Source organism: Leucoraja erinacea, chromosome 14, assembly GCF_028641065.1.
Source record: "Leucoraja erinacea ecotype New England chromosome 14, Leri_hhj_1, whole genome shotgun sequence".
Taxonomy (NCBI): Eukaryota; Metazoa; Chordata; class Chondrichthyes; order Rajiformes; family Rajidae; genus Leucoraja; species Leucoraja erinaceus.
In genome coordinates, this window is record NC_073390.1 from 6,124,578 (window position 1) to 6,142,092 (window position 17,515).

Here is a 17,515-nt window from a genome sequence, read left to right on the forward strand (position 1 = left end):
CCGCGAATGTTGGGAGAAGGCAGCCTCCGTGCCCTGGAGCTTACCGCACAGCGACCCGGTAAGGCATTGCCCGCTTCCCGCTGGTATCCCAGCGCTGCGACGCCGCCGACTCCCAACATTTGCGGAGCTGGGGTGGGGTCCGGCCGCGGGCGGCGCGGGATTTGGAGCGCCTCGCAGCCAGGGGTAGAGTTGCCGGGGACGGAGCTACAACCGGCGCCGCCCGCAGCCCCACCGGCCACAGCGCTGCGGAGCTTACTGCACGGTGACCCGGTAAGGCATTGACCGCTCACCGTCTCTCCGACCAGGTAGGGGACTAAGAATTAAAGTTTACCCCTTCAACCCCCCCCCCCCCCTTCACATAAAAGCCCTCCAAACTAACTGACTAACATTTAAGCAATGATTTACAGATGTTTAAGTGTCTCCCCGGTCTCCGGGGAGGAGGCAGCCGCTACAGTAGTACAGACCTGGGTTGACCGTGGGTCGTTTCGGGTCAAGTTTGGCGCCAAACGCGAGCTTTGGTGTGCAGACGACATCCTGGAGAAAATGGCCGGTTTTCGGAGTTTTTCGGTTTCCGGAACACCGGATAAAAGGTTGTGCACCTGTATAAAGTTAATTAAAAGTTACAATATCTAACCTATTTTCATAAGCCTATGATAGATAAAGAATATTAACTTAATTTTTACACAGCGGGAATTATAGTCATTTAACACCTCCAGATGCTTGTGAAAGCCCGGTTTTGTAATCTACCTTAATCAAGAGATCAGTAACATCACAAATTGTAATGCTTCCATAACAATATGATCTGTTAAGGGCAATTTCAGGCAGCAGTAGTCTATATTTTTCAAAACAAGCATATTCAAGGAATGCCACAAATATTACAACCATTTGCTTTTACCTCAACAAGTTGGCCACTCTAGTTGAGAAATAGGATATATTGCAGAAAAGAGTTTTATTCTCTGCAGTTTAAATAGAGTGAATGGTCAAAAAACCTCAACCTGGTTGTGTGAATATAAAACTACTTGCATCTGGAGCAAAATTAGTTTAGAAAATCATACACAATGTTTACTCATTTTATTGATCATACACCAATGTAATTGCAGACTTGAAAAGCAACCATAACCACTGACCCTTGCTTATTAATTTTCTATTCAGAATAAAGATGAGATGATTGCTCACCTAAAAGACCAAGTGCAAGAAATGAAAGCAAAAACATCCACGGAAGGGAAGTACATGAAGAAAAATGCAGAATTGCAGGTCCAACAGACACAGAAAAAATGTACCGAAGAGGAGAGTAAATTAAAGGAAGAGGTTCAGGTTTGGAAATTAAATGGTGTTCTATATTAACTATATTTAAATTTTGTGGATTTGGTAATTCAATGCAGTGAAACAATAATCCGGATTTTCATCAATCCATGACGTTCTTTATGTAGATCTAGTTTGCCACCTGCTCAATCCAAATCTCATGACGCAAATACCAGCACATTCTGTACTTACGTTACTGGCATCAACACAGGGTCACGTTCCAATGACCTGATCATAATCAGCAACAATGATTCTGGCTAACCTTTTGCCTCTCTGTTAAATATACTTTGAAGTCAACTATCATCCCTTGGCTGCTGCAACCTGGTTCACAACACAGTAGGGATAAATTACATTGTGTTGCACAGCGCAGGACGATATCTAATGTACCAGGTGAGCTAGCAAAACAGACTACTTTCTGTGTTTAAAACACACCCGCATTTACAAAAATAATTACATTAAGGGAATCAGTTTGTCATTATTTAGTTCCAGTTTCAAATTACAATCTCCTCAGTTAATTTCATTGGTATTTTAAATAAGAGAAAATAAATATGACTTTTAGTCATGCCTGTGAAGTTGTTATCTTTACAGAGAATGTATAGTTAGACTACAACAATTCCATTAGCAAAAACTTAATTAAAATGTAAAATGTAAAAAGTTTAGTCAACATTTTTAAAACTCCCATTGCGTTATATTTGATTTTCTGTTAAACAGCTCTTGAAAAGCAAAATCGATCAGGAGATTCGGATACACTTGGAGATTGAAAGATTCCTGAGGCAAAATCAGGCAGTAAGTATCCGTCCTTCAAATTAAATGGAAGAAATTCTACCACTTTAAGATAAAACATAAGGACAGACAAAGCTGAATTACAGAAGCAATTAGAATGGTTGCTATTTCATACAACTCAGAACTCTCTTTGTAATAATATGGTCTAAATGGTGGCCGATTAGGAAAAGGGGAGATGCAACTAGACCTGGGTGTCATGGTACACATTGAAAGTAGGCATGCAGGTGCAGCAGGCAGTGAAGAAAGCGAATGGTATGTTAGCATTCATAGCAAAAGGATTTGAGTATAGGAGCAGGGAGGTTCTACTGCAGTTGTACAGGGTCTTGGTGAGACCACACCTGGAGTATTGTGTACAGTTTTGGTCTCCAAATCTGAGGAAATACATTCTTGCCATAGAGGGAGTACAGAGAAGGTTCACCAGACTGTTTCCTGGGATGTCAGGACTTTCATATGAAGAAAGACTGGATAGACTCGGCTTGTACTCGCTAGAATTTAGAAGATTGAGGGGGGATCTTATAGAAACTTACAAAATTCTTAAGGTGTTGGACAGGCTAGATGCAGGAAGATTGTTCCCGATGTTGGGGAAGTCCAGAACAAGGGGTCACAGTTTAAGGATAAGGGGGAAATCTTTTAGGACCGAGATGAGAAAAACATTTTTCACACAGAGATGGTGAATCTCTGGAACTCTCTGCCACAGAAGGTAGTTGAGGCCAGTTCATTGGCTATATTTAAGAGGGAGTTAGATGTGGCCCTTGCGGCTAAGGGATCAGGGGGTATTGAGAGAAGGCAGGTACAGGATACTGAGTTGTATGATCAGCCATGATCATATTGAATGGCGGTGCAGGCTCGAAGGGCCGAATGGCCTACTCCTGCACCTATTTTCTATGTTTCTAATATAATTTTCTATATGCATCAGAATGAGGATCAGTTATGGAATAGAAAATACATCCCAATAATGCTTTTGTTTAAAACATATTTCATTTGAATCCGATTCTCCTTGTTGTTACATAATTTTGAATAATTGCACCGAAAATTAGTTTCTCAAATAGGGCGGTATTATAATATCTCTGACATTCCTGACCTTGGAAGAAATAATTAAGCAACCAAGTTTTTCCTACTGATAGAGTACTGATAGAGAAACAGCTCCCAAACAAGTGGAATTAGTTGAATACTCTAGACATCAAATGCACAATTGACCAACTGCCTGAGCTCATACATGACTTTATTTATTTATCACAAAGCTACAGCCAGGTAAAGGTTCCCTTAGTTTTCAGAATAAATTAAATACAGATAAAGATTACTAAGACTACTTCTCTTAAATCGTTATCATTTTCTCATCTTTTGAAAATGGAAACATATCTCAAATACATTATATTTTTCCATCATCATGAATTTCCAGAAAAAGAAACAATAGAATAATTAAGGTTACACAAAAAAGCTGGAGAAACTCAGCGGGTGCAGCTGCTGCACCCGCTGAGTTTCTCCAGCTTTTTTGTGTAACCTTCGATTCTCCAGCATCTGCAGATGTTGCTGCACCCGCTGAGTTTCTCCAGCTTTTTTGTGTAACCTTCGATTCTCCAGCATCTGCAGATGCTGCTGCACCCGCTGAGTTTCTCCAGCTTTTTTGTGTAACCTTCGATTCTCCAGCATCTGCAGTTCCCTCTTAAACAATAGAATAATTAACGCTGAATTACCTGATCAGAAAAATACTAGTCTTGAGAATGATAACCACAAAGCGACTGGATTATTGTAAAAACTCATGTGGTTCACTCATTACTCTTCTGCTAACTGTGGCTAGTTTGGTCTGGTCACCAGAACAGACAACCAGTTAGCCAGGAAGATAGACACAAAATGCTGAAGTAACTCAGCGGGACAGGCAGCATCTCTGGATAGAAGGAATGAGTGATGTTTTGGGTCGAGACCCTTCGTTAGCCACTCCTGACTCCAATGAACCTGCAAACAAAACAAGTGAGTTCCTCAAGCTGATAGAGTGTTTTGTCTTGCAATATAATCAATAGATCGCTGGTACCTCAAAGAAAGCTCCTGCTGTTTGGAATGATCTGCAGGTTTCTTGTAGTCGGCTCCAGGGCATTTCAATGTTCAATGGCTCATGATGAGCCGCTCCCCAGTATATCAACAAAGTGCGTTCAGCCAAGGAGTAGTTGCAAGGATAGAAGTAAGTAAGGAGTTGAACCTCAGGAGAAGGGGGTCAGAAGAATAGAAGAGGCATCATCAGGGATCATAAGTGATAGGAGCAGAATTAGGTCATTCGGCCCATCAAGACATCTCCGTCATTCAATCATGGCTGATCTATCTCTCCCTCCTAACCCCATTCTCCTGCCTTCTCCCCGTTACCCTTGACACCTGTACTAATCAAAGGCAACACCAAGGATCTCTTAGTTATTCTAATCAATGATCATTGGTAATAAAAACCATCAGGAGTTTTGAAAATCAGTGTGGGAATAAGCCCCATCTTTGCTGCTATTCACCATCTCCTGCAGCAGTATCCCACTAGTTGTCGAATGATTTGCACCATCATTCGCAAACTCAACCATCTTCAGTTATTCCTGGCCACTTGAACTGATGCTACCCTCTCCCATAACTGGGCTATGCAGTGTTTCAATAAAACCAATCATTTGACAAGCACTGACCGGTAGCTATCAATTAATAGTGCGGGTCAACAGTGCCAAATGAACCCAGGTTAATCAAATATTTTTTAGCAATGTCCAATTTGGCTCTCTATAACTGAAGGGATATACATAAACATATATACATAAACATACATATATAAACATACATATCTTATGCTTCTGAAAATAGTAATTACCATAAGGTTAGTGCAATAGAGTAGTGTTAAAATAATCTAAATCATTTTAACATTTTAGAAGGTGTGTGATAAAAATAATTATTGATTAATATATCATGGAATTCTGATATTATTGCTGCCTTGTGTCTTTGTTTCTCAATCAGGATTTGGAAGAAAAGCTGGAATTGTGGATGGAAAAATATGATAAAGACATTGAAGGAAAGCAAAATGAACTGATTTCTCTGAAAGCATCCAAGACTAGTAATTTACAACGGCTCAGAGAGGACTCTGAAAAGGTATTCCTAATGGTCCAGGATACACCTACCTGGACAAGAACATTGCTAACTTGTTTCCCTTGCACTTTAGGTGTTTTTCTCTGTATGAGCAACAATTAATGAAGAGTTATTAAAATAACATGGAGTGGCTTTTAAGAAACTTTTATGCAATATTATTTAGAAGGTTATGAAGGCATATAATCTGCTTTGAATTGTTTGCTATCAATTACAAATAGTGATCTGAATTGGATCAGGTTGTGCTGTACCTTCAACACCATGATTCCTGATTTGGACAGAATTTGATTTGATTGCTGCAACATAGCATGTTTTGCATTGCTTGAAAATCGAACCTTATGATTTATACATACAGCCTACCGTTATTAGTATGGACCTCTTGATAATGGATTTTGATTATAGCGGACCAAGGAGTCTGTTCGTGGTGGCGGGTGGCGCGTAGTGTAGTGTTGGGCATTGGAAAGGTGGGAGCAGGGAGAGAGTGAGCAGTAAAACACTCTTGAAGAGCATTGATTTGGGCGCTGTTTTGCAGCAGCTGCAAAAAAGCAACGTCCTGGGGCATTGGACACGGTGCACATGCACACCACTGCAGCTGTGTCATCCTGGCAATGCATTCCCTGGCCGCCTGGCAACGGGGTGAGGCTCCCGTTGCACCGCAACTCCCCCGCCCCTGTTTCCACCAGGATACCCAATGATCTGGCCCATGCAGTGTGCTTCTAGTTGTGGGAGCAGAGAAAGCGAGCAGTATGAAGGTGGTGTAAGTACCTGGCCTGTCCCTGCTGCATTGTGTGTGGGACCGGGGGCTCTGCCGCTCTGGGGTAAACTAGTTAATATTTACCCCCCCCCACCACACTCAGATATCGCGGACAATCAGCAACAATGGACACCATTCCCCTCCCCCCATATGTTCCATTATAACAAGGGCTTACTGTTTTGTGTGTTGAATGTGCACCAATTAGATAGTTGTGATATCAATAATCACACAGCATCAATTGAATGGTAAGCTCCACATAAAAGGGCTGCATGCACACACCTAATACACAGTATGAGTTGAGACCAGGAAGCCAAGACTGGGTATCAGATTAAACACTCCCATCTGAGATGAGTTATTTTATTGGTGATTGAGTTTGAAGATACTTTGTTTTGTTCAACTGGGTTTAAAGTGTGGTGCTGCAATCCATTATTAAAATTTATGTTAAAGACTGTTGCAGGTTGTTTTGCTGTTGGAACATTAATTGTGGTCCAACTGGGACTTCAGCATAACTGGGAATAGGTGAAAAGCCTATTTGCAAATAGGGTTCAAAACATGTGGCAGTAATAGAATCTGAGAAGGACTTTCTTTCCAAGAGGCTTTTGTAAGCACACATCTCTTCCGAATGGAATAGAAATGCACCCTGGTGCAGGTTTGGATGGTTTTCAAAGAAAGTCTCTGGATCATTTCTGGACATTGCAGTTGACGTTTGTATTTGTACCCAGTGCATTCTCCAAAGCTTTGGTGATGCTCTGTACACAAGGAGAGGGAAAGCCAATAAGCTCAAATGACTTTATTTCAATTTAATCCACCCAGCCAGATCATCAGATGGGTTTAGAGGCAATTAAAGGCACCCTGGGGCATATTTCTATAAATAAGGCTGACATTGAAATAATCACCTGTACAAGATCCATGAACAGCATTGAGGTACATTGTGTTAAATCCCGCAAAATGTCATCATTGGCTTCTTCAGGCTGACAGCAAGATACTGAAGAAGGGTCTTGACCCGAAACATCACCCATTCCTTCGCTCCAGAGATGCTGCCAGTCCCGCAGTCCCAGCTTTTTGCGTCTATCTTCGGTATAAACCAACATCTGCAGTTCATTCTTGCACATTTCCAACACTGGACTTGGATTGAAAGTGAGAAGTTACTCAGAAGTGCTAAAGGGTGCCCACAACAATAAGAGTATCCAAACCATATCCCATTGATGCCCGATAACATTACCACATCCAGACCCCATAACTCATACACTAGGATTCACCATTGACCAAAAACTTGGAATGAGCACGTATTATAATTAACAATTATAATTACACTTAATAAAACTTAATTACACAATATATACACTAAACAATTATAACTGTTGCAAAGAGCAATGTAGAAGCTGCATAAAAAGAGAAATCAGAGATATTCATTAAATTCTGTCCTGCCAATGATACCCACATTCCACAAGCCAATACGATTGAGAATTAAAATCCCTGCTACTTTCCTTTGGCTGCTCATTATTTCAATACTTTCTTGAGTCAAATTAAAAAATCCAAACCAAATGAACATGTTTAGAAACCTACAAACATTGCCTAATTACCCTAATGCAAACTCTCTGTGCCTGTATACTGAACTGCTACATTTTCCCATGTTCACGCCATGTGTCTCAATGGCAACAGCAAAGCTGGTGGAAGATTGTGTTCTGATAGTAGTGGAGATAAGTAACCCTAAAACCTGGATGACCCAACTTTGGACTTGTCATAATGGGCAACATTGTAGGATTATTGGCTGCTGAAAGGACACTGGTAGTTTCAGCAACCTGCTGATTACCCATTTAGATCACACCTCAAATTCTTCCCATTATCCGCAATGTCAGGATCTAAACTGTGGCTGTGATATCCGATTGAGTTATGAGGTATCTTTAATCTCTTCCTGCCCCGGGAAGCCAGAATTCTTGGGTCTCTGAGAGGTGAAATGCACAATTGCAACATCATGTTCAAGGGAATGGCTAAACAAGAGTGGTAAACTTAAATCACTGGATATTATTTCCATGAAGACATTGTGGGATTAAGGGAAAGTGGAAAAGGAACAATCTTCATGCTGCTCTGGTCAATGATGATTTTACAGACACTGTGCCAGCATCCTCAATAATTTATTTCCGCAGATCTGCTTTGAATGTTGATGAGATAGATTAAATTAATGCACATTGTTCCAAGCAGTTGCAAGTAACACTTGCGCTCCACCAACCCAACGGTATGAATATTAAATTATCCAATTTTAGGTAACAACCCCTTTCTTTCTCCCCCTCTTCTTTCCTGTGCACCCCTCACCCCTATGTTCACCCATTTGTCCCACTATCCCAACCCCCTTCTCCCCCCTCCATCCAATTCCACCTGTAATTCTCACCCTCTAATTTTATATTTAACTTACCTCCTTATCATTTCCTTTTCGTCTCTAGCCCTTCTCCACCAGTTTTCCAATCAAAACCACCCTCACCTGTATCCACCTATCACTTGCCCGGTGTGATCCCAATCCTACCTCTTTTTCAACTTTTTCCCCCCAAACTACAATAAGTCTGAAGGGTCCCGACATGAAGAATTGCCAATCCGTGTTTTCCAGAGAGGTTGCCAGACCTGCTTAGCAACTCCAACACTTTGTGATCTATGCAAGATCCAAGCATCTGCAGTTCCTTGTTCTTTCATTGTTCTGGTCAAGGAGCACATGGATTAAATATCCTTACAATCACATGAGTCCTTGAATTCTGACTCGTGTAATTAGGAAGGAGAATGAAAAATATCTGGTCATTTTGTTTCCTTTCTCATCCTTCAGTACTTGACATATGAACGAGTAATAATTGAGGACAGACTTGAGAGGGAGAATGAATGCAAGAGACGGACACAAGAAGAAAGAGAGTTTAGAAGCATTATCAAGGTAAAATGCCATGAATGAATTTCATGTAACATCACATGAAGGTCTGAGACCAATTAAATCAAAATATTAATGCCTGGTTACAGAACAATGCAACAAAGCAATCTTCACAATTTATAATCTACTTTTCTTCCATTAGGTTAACACTGTATTTAGGCTATTCTGTTCACCTACATTACACAGAACTGTACAGCACAGGAACAGGTGCTTTGACATCCAATGTGGTGCCAAACATGATGCCAAGACCAACTCTTATTTGCCCGCATATTCCCAGCGTTTCCATATGCCTATCAAAAAATCTCTTAAATGCGACTATCTTATCCGCCTCAACTACAGCCCCCAGCTGTGCCTTCCAGGCACTTGTCACTTTGTGTGTAAAACAAATGCACACTCCTTTAAACTTTTCCCCTCTCACCTCGATACTATGTTCTCTAGTATTTGATTTTCCAACCTGGGGAAAATGTTCTGACCGTCGACCCTAACCGTGCCTCTCATAATGTTGGTAATTCTATCAGGTCTCCCCTCAACCTCCATCATTCCAGAGAAAGCAATCCAAGTCTGTCCAACCTCTCCCCAAGGAAAGGTCATTGCCTGGAAATATTAACTCTGTTTCTCCCTCTACTCATTCTGTCTGATCTGAGTATTTCTAGTATTTTGTATTTTATTTACATTTTGTAAAATAACATGAACTTATTTTAAGATTTATATTTTAAGATAAAGTGTGCAGAGATCCAACTGATCCACAACACAGTTCAACTACAAATTTGTGCTTTGCTTATGTGGTCTACCTACATAAAGCATCTATCTTTGGAATTAACATATTATAATATGTCATTTTTAAATGTACTTGATATATTTTGCCTATCATAGATATAAATAAGACCATTGAAGCATTTCTAGTAAAATAGTAAACCCGGATTTAGGGGATTTGGGCCCAATAATGTATCATAAACCTTTCTGGGCATTTGTTATACAATTATTCCAAAGATAAATCAAGAATTGTTTTCCTTAATTCTTGGATGAGAAACTATGGGAAAAATTCAGTAGATATTCCTTCACATGAGATATTTTATCTTTCCCTCTTTCACAGCTTCAGTCCTGGTGGCGAGGCGTCATGGTTCGCAGGGAGATTGGTATCTATAAGAACCTTAAAAAGAAAGTAGAAAGCAAAGGAAAGGCTAAAGGTAAAGGGAAGGAGAAGGATAAAAAGAAGAAATGAAACCACTTCTTTCTGGAAATTTGCAGCATCTATGCAAGGCTTTATTTTGCTTCAAAGAGAAAGATTATTACTTGACAATACAAACCAATTTTGAAAAGTTAAATTATATTGACCAAATAAGAATGCAAATTTCACAAAATTATTTGCTAATCATACTAGCAGTCGACCTATTATATTTTTTATCCTTGCAAAACAATTAAAATCTGAAGTTATAATGTCTTAATACTGTGAGTTGTTTCATGCAATTTTCTTTTCCCGTGCAGCTCTTCCCACTCTCTCTCCCTTCTCTACCTGTCTTTTAGCCAAACTATTAACATTTAAAAAAATCAAAAACATAAAATCAACGGAATCACTCAACAGTATTGACATTTTATCTATTATTTAGAAGAGACAGTAATCTAAAATTTCACCAGGGAGTTCATCAAATTATTTTTCTTTCAATTGCACTTACTGTCAATGCCAGCTGTCTGCTAAAGTTTATATATACAGTTTATATATATATATAATATACAGTTATGTATTAATATTGTGAAAAAATATCCACATTACAGAAACAAACAAGAATTAACTACCAGCAAAATGTCATACTGTATAGTAACATATTTTGAAATTAATTATCAGATGAAGATGGTATTTAGGACTCGCATATAATTTCATCACTTACAGATATTAAAACAGCCAGTCATGTTCAAAATAGGATTGAAATAATCATTGTGACCTGACAAGTTCTGTTTATCAGTTACTTTAAAAGCTGCATGTCCATGAAATGTCAACAAGATTGGGGATGGAAAAGGCATTAAACCAATGAGCAACAAAATGAAAATAAATGTTTTTTTAGACGGTAAATATGCTTTTAGATTTTGCAGTGACACCTCAGAAAATGGCTTTATTCGCAAGACCACTATGGAATAGATTTGGACAAACTCTTTATCTTCCAGTTTTTATAACACAGTAAATAAAGAGGGCAAGGAAAAATGGACACAGGAGGAAGTATTTTTCTTTCTTATAGAGCAAATGTTTTAACTTAAAATAAACACAAACACATTTTAAAAAAATGGCCCTTTATTTAGTAATGTTACAAAATTTTGAGATTTAAAAAAATTAAGTCTGCAATTTATCCCATCAGATAAAGCATAAAAAGAAGTTTAATTTGACACCTAATTCACTTTCATATCTTCAGTATTAAAAATGGTATGGCCATTTACATACTCGGAAATTAGCATCTTGTCCCCTATTGCTTTTCCATTGACTTTACACAAAAAGCTGTGATCAAGGACAGTCAAAAGCCCATAACTTACTTAAAAATTAAGAGCTGAAAGAAATTTTCAGTTCTTATAGATTGAAGCATTCTGAAACAAAAATATGAAACAATCTTACTTGGATGACCTGAAATTAAAGCATATCATTAGTTAGTTACCCAATTGTAGCTAATTACAAAATTCAATTACTAGATCTAAACATCTATCCATTTCTTAAATTTCTCTCCATACCCCTTTAGCCACAAGGGCCACATCTAACTCCTTCTTAAATATAGCCAATGAACTGGCCTAAACTACATTCTGCGGCAGAGAATTCCAGATATTCACCACTCTCTGTGTAAAAATTGCTTTTCTCATCTCAGTCCTAAAAGATTTCCCCTTTATATTTAAACTGTGACCCGTTGTTCTGGACTTCCCCAACATCGGGGACAATCTTCCTGCATCTAGCCTGTCCAACACCTTAAGAATTTTGTAAGTTTCTATAAGATTCCCCCCTCAATCTTCTAAATTCTAGCGAGTACAAGCCGAGTCTATCCAGTCTTTCTTCATATGAAAATCGTGACATCACAGGAATCAGTCTGGTGAACCTTCTCTGTACTCCCTCTATGGCAAGAATGTCCTTCCTCAGATTAGGAGACCAAAACTGTATGCAATACTCCAGGTGTGGTCTCACCAATACCCTGTACAACTGCAGTAGAACCTCCCTGCTCCTATACTCAAATCCTTTTGCTATGAATGCTAACACACCATTCGCTTTCTTCCCTGCCTGCTGCACCTGCATGCCTACTTTCAATGACTGGTGTACCATGACACCCAGGTCTCGTTGCATCTCCCCTTTTCCTAATCGGCCACCATTCAGGTAATAGTCTACTTTCCAGTTTTTGCCACCTAAGTGGATAACCTCACATTTATCCACATTATACTACGTGCCATGCATTTGCCCACTCACCCAGCTTATATAAGTCATCTTGAGGCCTCCTAGCATCCTCCTCACAGCTAACACTGCCCTCCAGCTTTGTGTCATCCGCAAACTTGGAGATGTTGCATTCAATTCCCTCTTCCAAATCTATATTACTAAATCTCTCTTCTTGACCTTCTGTGTTGCGACTTCCGAGAGAACGCCGCCAACTACGGCCGTCATTTTTGGCCACCTCGCTCAGAGCCCCCATCCGTCGCATGTGTGCTGAGGATTTTTCCCGTCGATGAAAAATGGCGGAGATATTAATGTTTTTACAAAATTCCCCATTCTCTCTGCTGCCCCTGCTGGAGGGAGGGGGAGGGACTATAAAACTAGGAAGTGGTGTGCCTCAATCAGTCTCTGCAAGTGGTGTGCCTCAATCAGAGCTCTGAATGACACTGAACAAATGTCTCCACAGCTGTGAGTACCCATAATGTGGTTTGAAAATGAAAATATGGTTAGTTTCAGGAAAAAAGCACTGCCTGCAAATGGTTGTTTGGGGGGTTTGGGTAAAAAGGCACCCTCTCTCTCTCTCCCCTCCTCTCTCTCCCCACCTATCTCTCTCTCTCTCCCCCCGTCTCTCTCCCTCTCCCCGTCTCTCTCCCTTTCTCTCTCCCATCCTCTCACTTCCCATCCCCCCTCTCTCTCCCCCCCCATCCCCCTCCCCTCCCCCACCCCCCTCTCCACTCTCATTCCCTGCCCCTCCTCCTCCTCCTCTCCTGCCCCCCCCTCTCCCCCTCTCTCTCTCTGGATTTCACTCAGTTCCTCCATCTCATTTGACCCTCGCTATTTTCAGCAGATTAATTAAGTCTTCCTTAGTGAAGACAGAACCAAAGTGGTTATTCAATTGGTCTGCCATGTCCCTTGTTCCCCATGATCAATTCACCTGTTTCTGACTGCAAGGGACCTACATTTGTTTTAACTAACTTTTTCTCTTCACATATCTATACAAATTTTTGCAGTCGGTTTTTATGTTCCCTGCCAGTTTTCTTTCTTAATCTATTTTCCCTTTCCTAATTAAGCCCTTTGTCCCCCTCTGCTGGACTCTGAATTTCTCCCAGTCCTCTAAGTGAATCCTTGTTTCATCTGTCCACAATAACATTTTCCAGAACTGTGGTTGCTCTTTTAAGTACCTCTTGGCAAACTGTAACCTGCCATCCTATTTTTGCGGCTAACCAGTGGTTTGCATTTTGCAGTGTAGCCTCTGTATTTCTGTTCATGAAGTTCATGGAGGAGAGCCGGGCGGCAGCAGCCATTATGGTCGTGCGGGTCACGCAATGAGAAGGTGACCAGCGTGAGGTGAAAAAATGAGTGGGGGGGGGGGGGGGGAAGAGAAGGATTTTATTAAAAATGGGTACAGAAAAACGACTACATGTAATGAGTGGACCAGCGAATGTAAAAGTAAAATCGCTAGCGAAATCGTTCAAATCTCGGCGTTTTTGAGTCTGGTTTTCGCGGAGTAACGAATCAAAGGGGGAAAAAAATGACATACACCCACACACACAGAGTTTTAAATATAGATAGATCGATATATTTTGAAGATGTGACCAAAAAGGTTGATGAGGGCAGAGCTGTAGATGTATTCAGCAAGGCATTTGACAAGGTTCTACATGGTAGGCTGCTGTGGAATATTCAATCGCATGAGATCCAAGGGGAGATAGCTGAATGGATAGAAAATTGGCTTCATGGAAGGAAGCAGAGGGTGATGATAGAAAGTTGCTTTTCGTACTGGAGGCCTGTGACCACTGGTGTGCCTCAGGGTTTGTTGCTGGGTCCATTGCTGATCGTCATCAATATCAATGATTTGGATGAGAATGTACATGGAATGATTAGCAAGTTTACAGATAACACTAAAGTGGGTGGTGTTGTAGATGGTGAATATGGCTGTTAAAAATTGCAGCAGGATCTTGATCAGTTGGGTAGATCGGCAGAGAAATGGTTGATGGAATTTAACAGAGAAATTAGGTGTTACATTTTGGGAAGTCTAACTTGGGCAGGACCTACACGGTAAATGGGTGGGCTCCGGGGAATGTTATAGAGCAGAGGGATCTAGTGTTGGTGTGTGTTTTGGTTCTTTTATTGTATGGCTGCAGAAATTACATTTCGTTTGAACCTCGTGTGAGGTTCAAATGACAAATAAAGGTATTGTATTGTATTGTAGGAGTGCAGGTACATACTTCCATGGAAGTAGTGTCACAGGTATATTGGCACATTGGCCATCATCAGTCAGAGTATAGAAGTTGGGAGGTTATGTTACAGTTATATAATATATTGATGAGGCCTCATTTAGACAATTGTGTTCAGATTTAATCACCATGTCATAGGAAAGATGTTGTCAAGCTCCAAAGAGCACATTAAACTTACCAGGATGTTGACAGGACTCCAGGGCTTGAGCCAGAGGTTGAGCAGGCTGGGACTTTATTCCTTAGAGCGTAGCAGGATGTAGGGTGATTTTATATAGGGGTGCAAAATTATGAGGAGTAGATCAGGTAAATGCACAGTATTTTGCCCAAAGCAGGGGAATCAAGAACCAGAGGACATGGGTTTAAGATAAAGGGTGGGAGGGGGGAGATTTAATAGGAACCCGACGGGTGACCTTTTTTTTCACATAAAGGGTGGTGGGTGTATGGAACGTGCTACCGGAGGTAGTTGAGATAGATATTATCGCAGTACTTAAAAAAAAGAATTTAGGCAGGTACATGGATAGGATGGGTTTCGAGGGATGCGAGCTAAACGCAGACAGGTTGGACTAGTGTAGATGGGACATGTTGGTCGGTGTGTGCAAGTTGGGTTGAAGGTCCTGTTTTCATGCTGTACGATCTACAAACAACAAGGATCCCAGCACCAATCATTGCAGTACACCACTGGCAAGACTTCCGATGAGAAAAGCATCTTAACACCACTACCCTCTTCCTTCTATACCCAAACTAAGTTTGGGATCCAGTTAGCCAGCGTACCTTGGATCACATATGCCTTAACATTCTGGACCAGCCGACCACATGGCCTACTAATGTCAACATAAACAAATATCTATTGCCCTGCCTTAACTGTTAACTCCTTACGAAATTCAATCAAATTAGTGAGGGGGGATTTCCCTCACACAGAGCCATGGTGACTACACCTGATCAGTACCTACTTATGTAAATGTATAAATCCCTTTGGACTTCCTCGAATAATTTTCTTGCCATTGATGCTGTGCTCACCAGCCTGTAGTTATCACCCCAATCATGGGAAATTAGTGAATGAATGTAAACTGAAGGAACATTTAATGAAAATATGATGCTTTATTATGAGGTCCATGTGAGTTCTTAATTGTTTACCAAGCCATAATTGGTTGGCAGGGGGAAGTTGGGCTGAAGGGCCTATTTCTGTGATTATAATTAATGATTAGTAAACTCTTTGGCTGATATATTAGTTCTGTATGTGGATTTCAATCTTTACCAAGTATATAATTTTGTAAATAGGTCTTTCAAGAGTATGTATATATTTATCTTCTACCTTCACGTCTAACTTATTTCGTACTCTTATAAAATGCATGAAAAAGTAGCTGCAAATTTGGAGACCGAAGGGGCTGTTGTAATCTTGAGTAAAAACTGCTGGAGGAACTCAGATAATCAAGCAGCATCTATGAAGGGAAGGGATGTTTTGCCACTTCAGGTCGAGACTCTGCATCAGACCTCCAGCAGGATTTTTATTGCTGAGTTTTCTTTGATGTGCTTGCTGTTACAATTCAAAGGTGTTAGCTGTCTGTGTTGCTAATAACATCAGATGCTGGATGCAAGAAAATTGCTTGGATTGTCACCAACAACAGAAAATTGCAAAGCTGAAATAGAATGTGTAAATTCTGTATATACACATTTGGCTCGACAACATCTGTGGAGAGACGTATTTGTTTCAGGTAAGTTTTCATCACAGAAGTTGAAGACCTACATGGACATGTACAAGGCAAGTTTATATATTTTTTACACCTAGATTAGTGCCTGAAATGCGCTGCCAGTGGTGGTGGAGGCACACACAATGGCATTTTAAGAGAAATTTGGATAGGCACATGGATATGCAGGGAATGAAGGGATATGGATTATGTGCTGCCAGATAAGAATTAGTCTTGGCCTTGTGTTTAGCACAAGCGTTGTGGGCCAAAGGGCCTGTTCCTGAGCTGTAATGTTCTATGTTCTAATACATCCTTCGCCAGGCTTTTAATCTGGTTCATTGATTTTCCAAAGTGAAAATCAAAACTCTCGACCTCAGCGATCCGCTAAATTACTTTATGTTTTGCTTATGATTCGAGCGTCTGCAATTCCTTGTGTCTCTCAACATGTATTGTGTTGCGGCACAGATAGTATAAAGCAAAAATAAACACATATCTTTGGGCTACTTCCATATACAATCTTTATTCATCACAAAAGCATAAAACCTATAATGTATGTTATACATATGTACAAAGGAGACAGTTACAACCAAAGTGGTGTTGACAAAAATGCCCTTTCTTTTTACATAGCAATTATTTATACAATATATTTAAAGCCAAGGCCTCCAAGATTTTAGGTCTTCAAAGGAAAAAAAATTGAACAGAAGAATACGCATCTCGTCTCTCTGCAGCTGTAAGAATGTGTAACAGATCTAGCTGTACCCAGCAGATAAAATGCAACATTAATATAGTTTTAAAAAGAGAATACGGTTAACATAAAACAGTATTGTATACAAATGACCATACCATGAACAGCTACATAAGTATTTACAGTAGTCTACAATTGACTAGACAGTCATCCATGCATGATCACCGCAAATATTCAAGCACGAGTTCCAAGTAACTATGAAGTGGGGTCAACTTCTTTGTAAATTATCTGTTCCCACATTTGTCAGTTTCAGTCTATTTTAAAAGCTTCCAGCTGTAGCATACAGTGCTTCCATAATGTTTGGGACAAAGACCCTTCATTTATTTATTTGCCACTGTACTCCACAATTTGAGATTTGTAATAGAAAAAAAAATCACATGTGGTTAAAGTGCACATTGTCAGATGTTATTAAAGTCAATGTTTATACATTTTGGTTTCACCATGTAGAAATTACAGCTGTGTTTATACATAGTCCTCATTTCAGGGGACCATAATGTTTGGGACACATAGCTTCACTGTACAGTGAAGGTGTTTGTAATTGCTCAGGAGTTTGTAATTGCTCAGGTGTGTTTAATTGCCTCATTAATGCAGGTATAAGAGAGCTTTCAGTCTTTCCA

At 40.1% G+C, this 17,515-nt stretch overlaps 1 protein-coding gene across 2 annotated transcripts in view; it reads left to right on the plus strand.

The window, feature by feature from the left end:
* Positions 1-10,288, plus strand: part of iqcg (IQ motif containing G) — a 44,493-nt gene extending 34,205 nt beyond the window's left edge. The window contains exons 6-10 of one of the 2 annotated variants that reach the window (XM_055645431.1): positions 1,153-1,314; positions 2,014-2,088; positions 5,056-5,187; positions 8,748-8,849; positions 9,937-10,288. In XM_055645431.1, coding sequence (XP_055501406.1) covers positions 1,153-1,314; positions 2,014-2,088; positions 5,056-5,187; positions 8,748-8,849; positions 9,937-10,065 — 600 coding nt within the window. In that variant the 3' untranslated portion in view covers positions 10,066-10,288. The remainder of the gene's footprint in view (positions 1-1,152; positions 1,315-2,013; positions 2,089-5,055; positions 5,188-8,747; positions 8,850-9,936) is intronic. The other variant, XM_055645432.1, reaches the window with a different exon arrangement.
* The last annotated feature ends 7,227 nt before the right edge of the window (positions 10,289-17,515 follow it).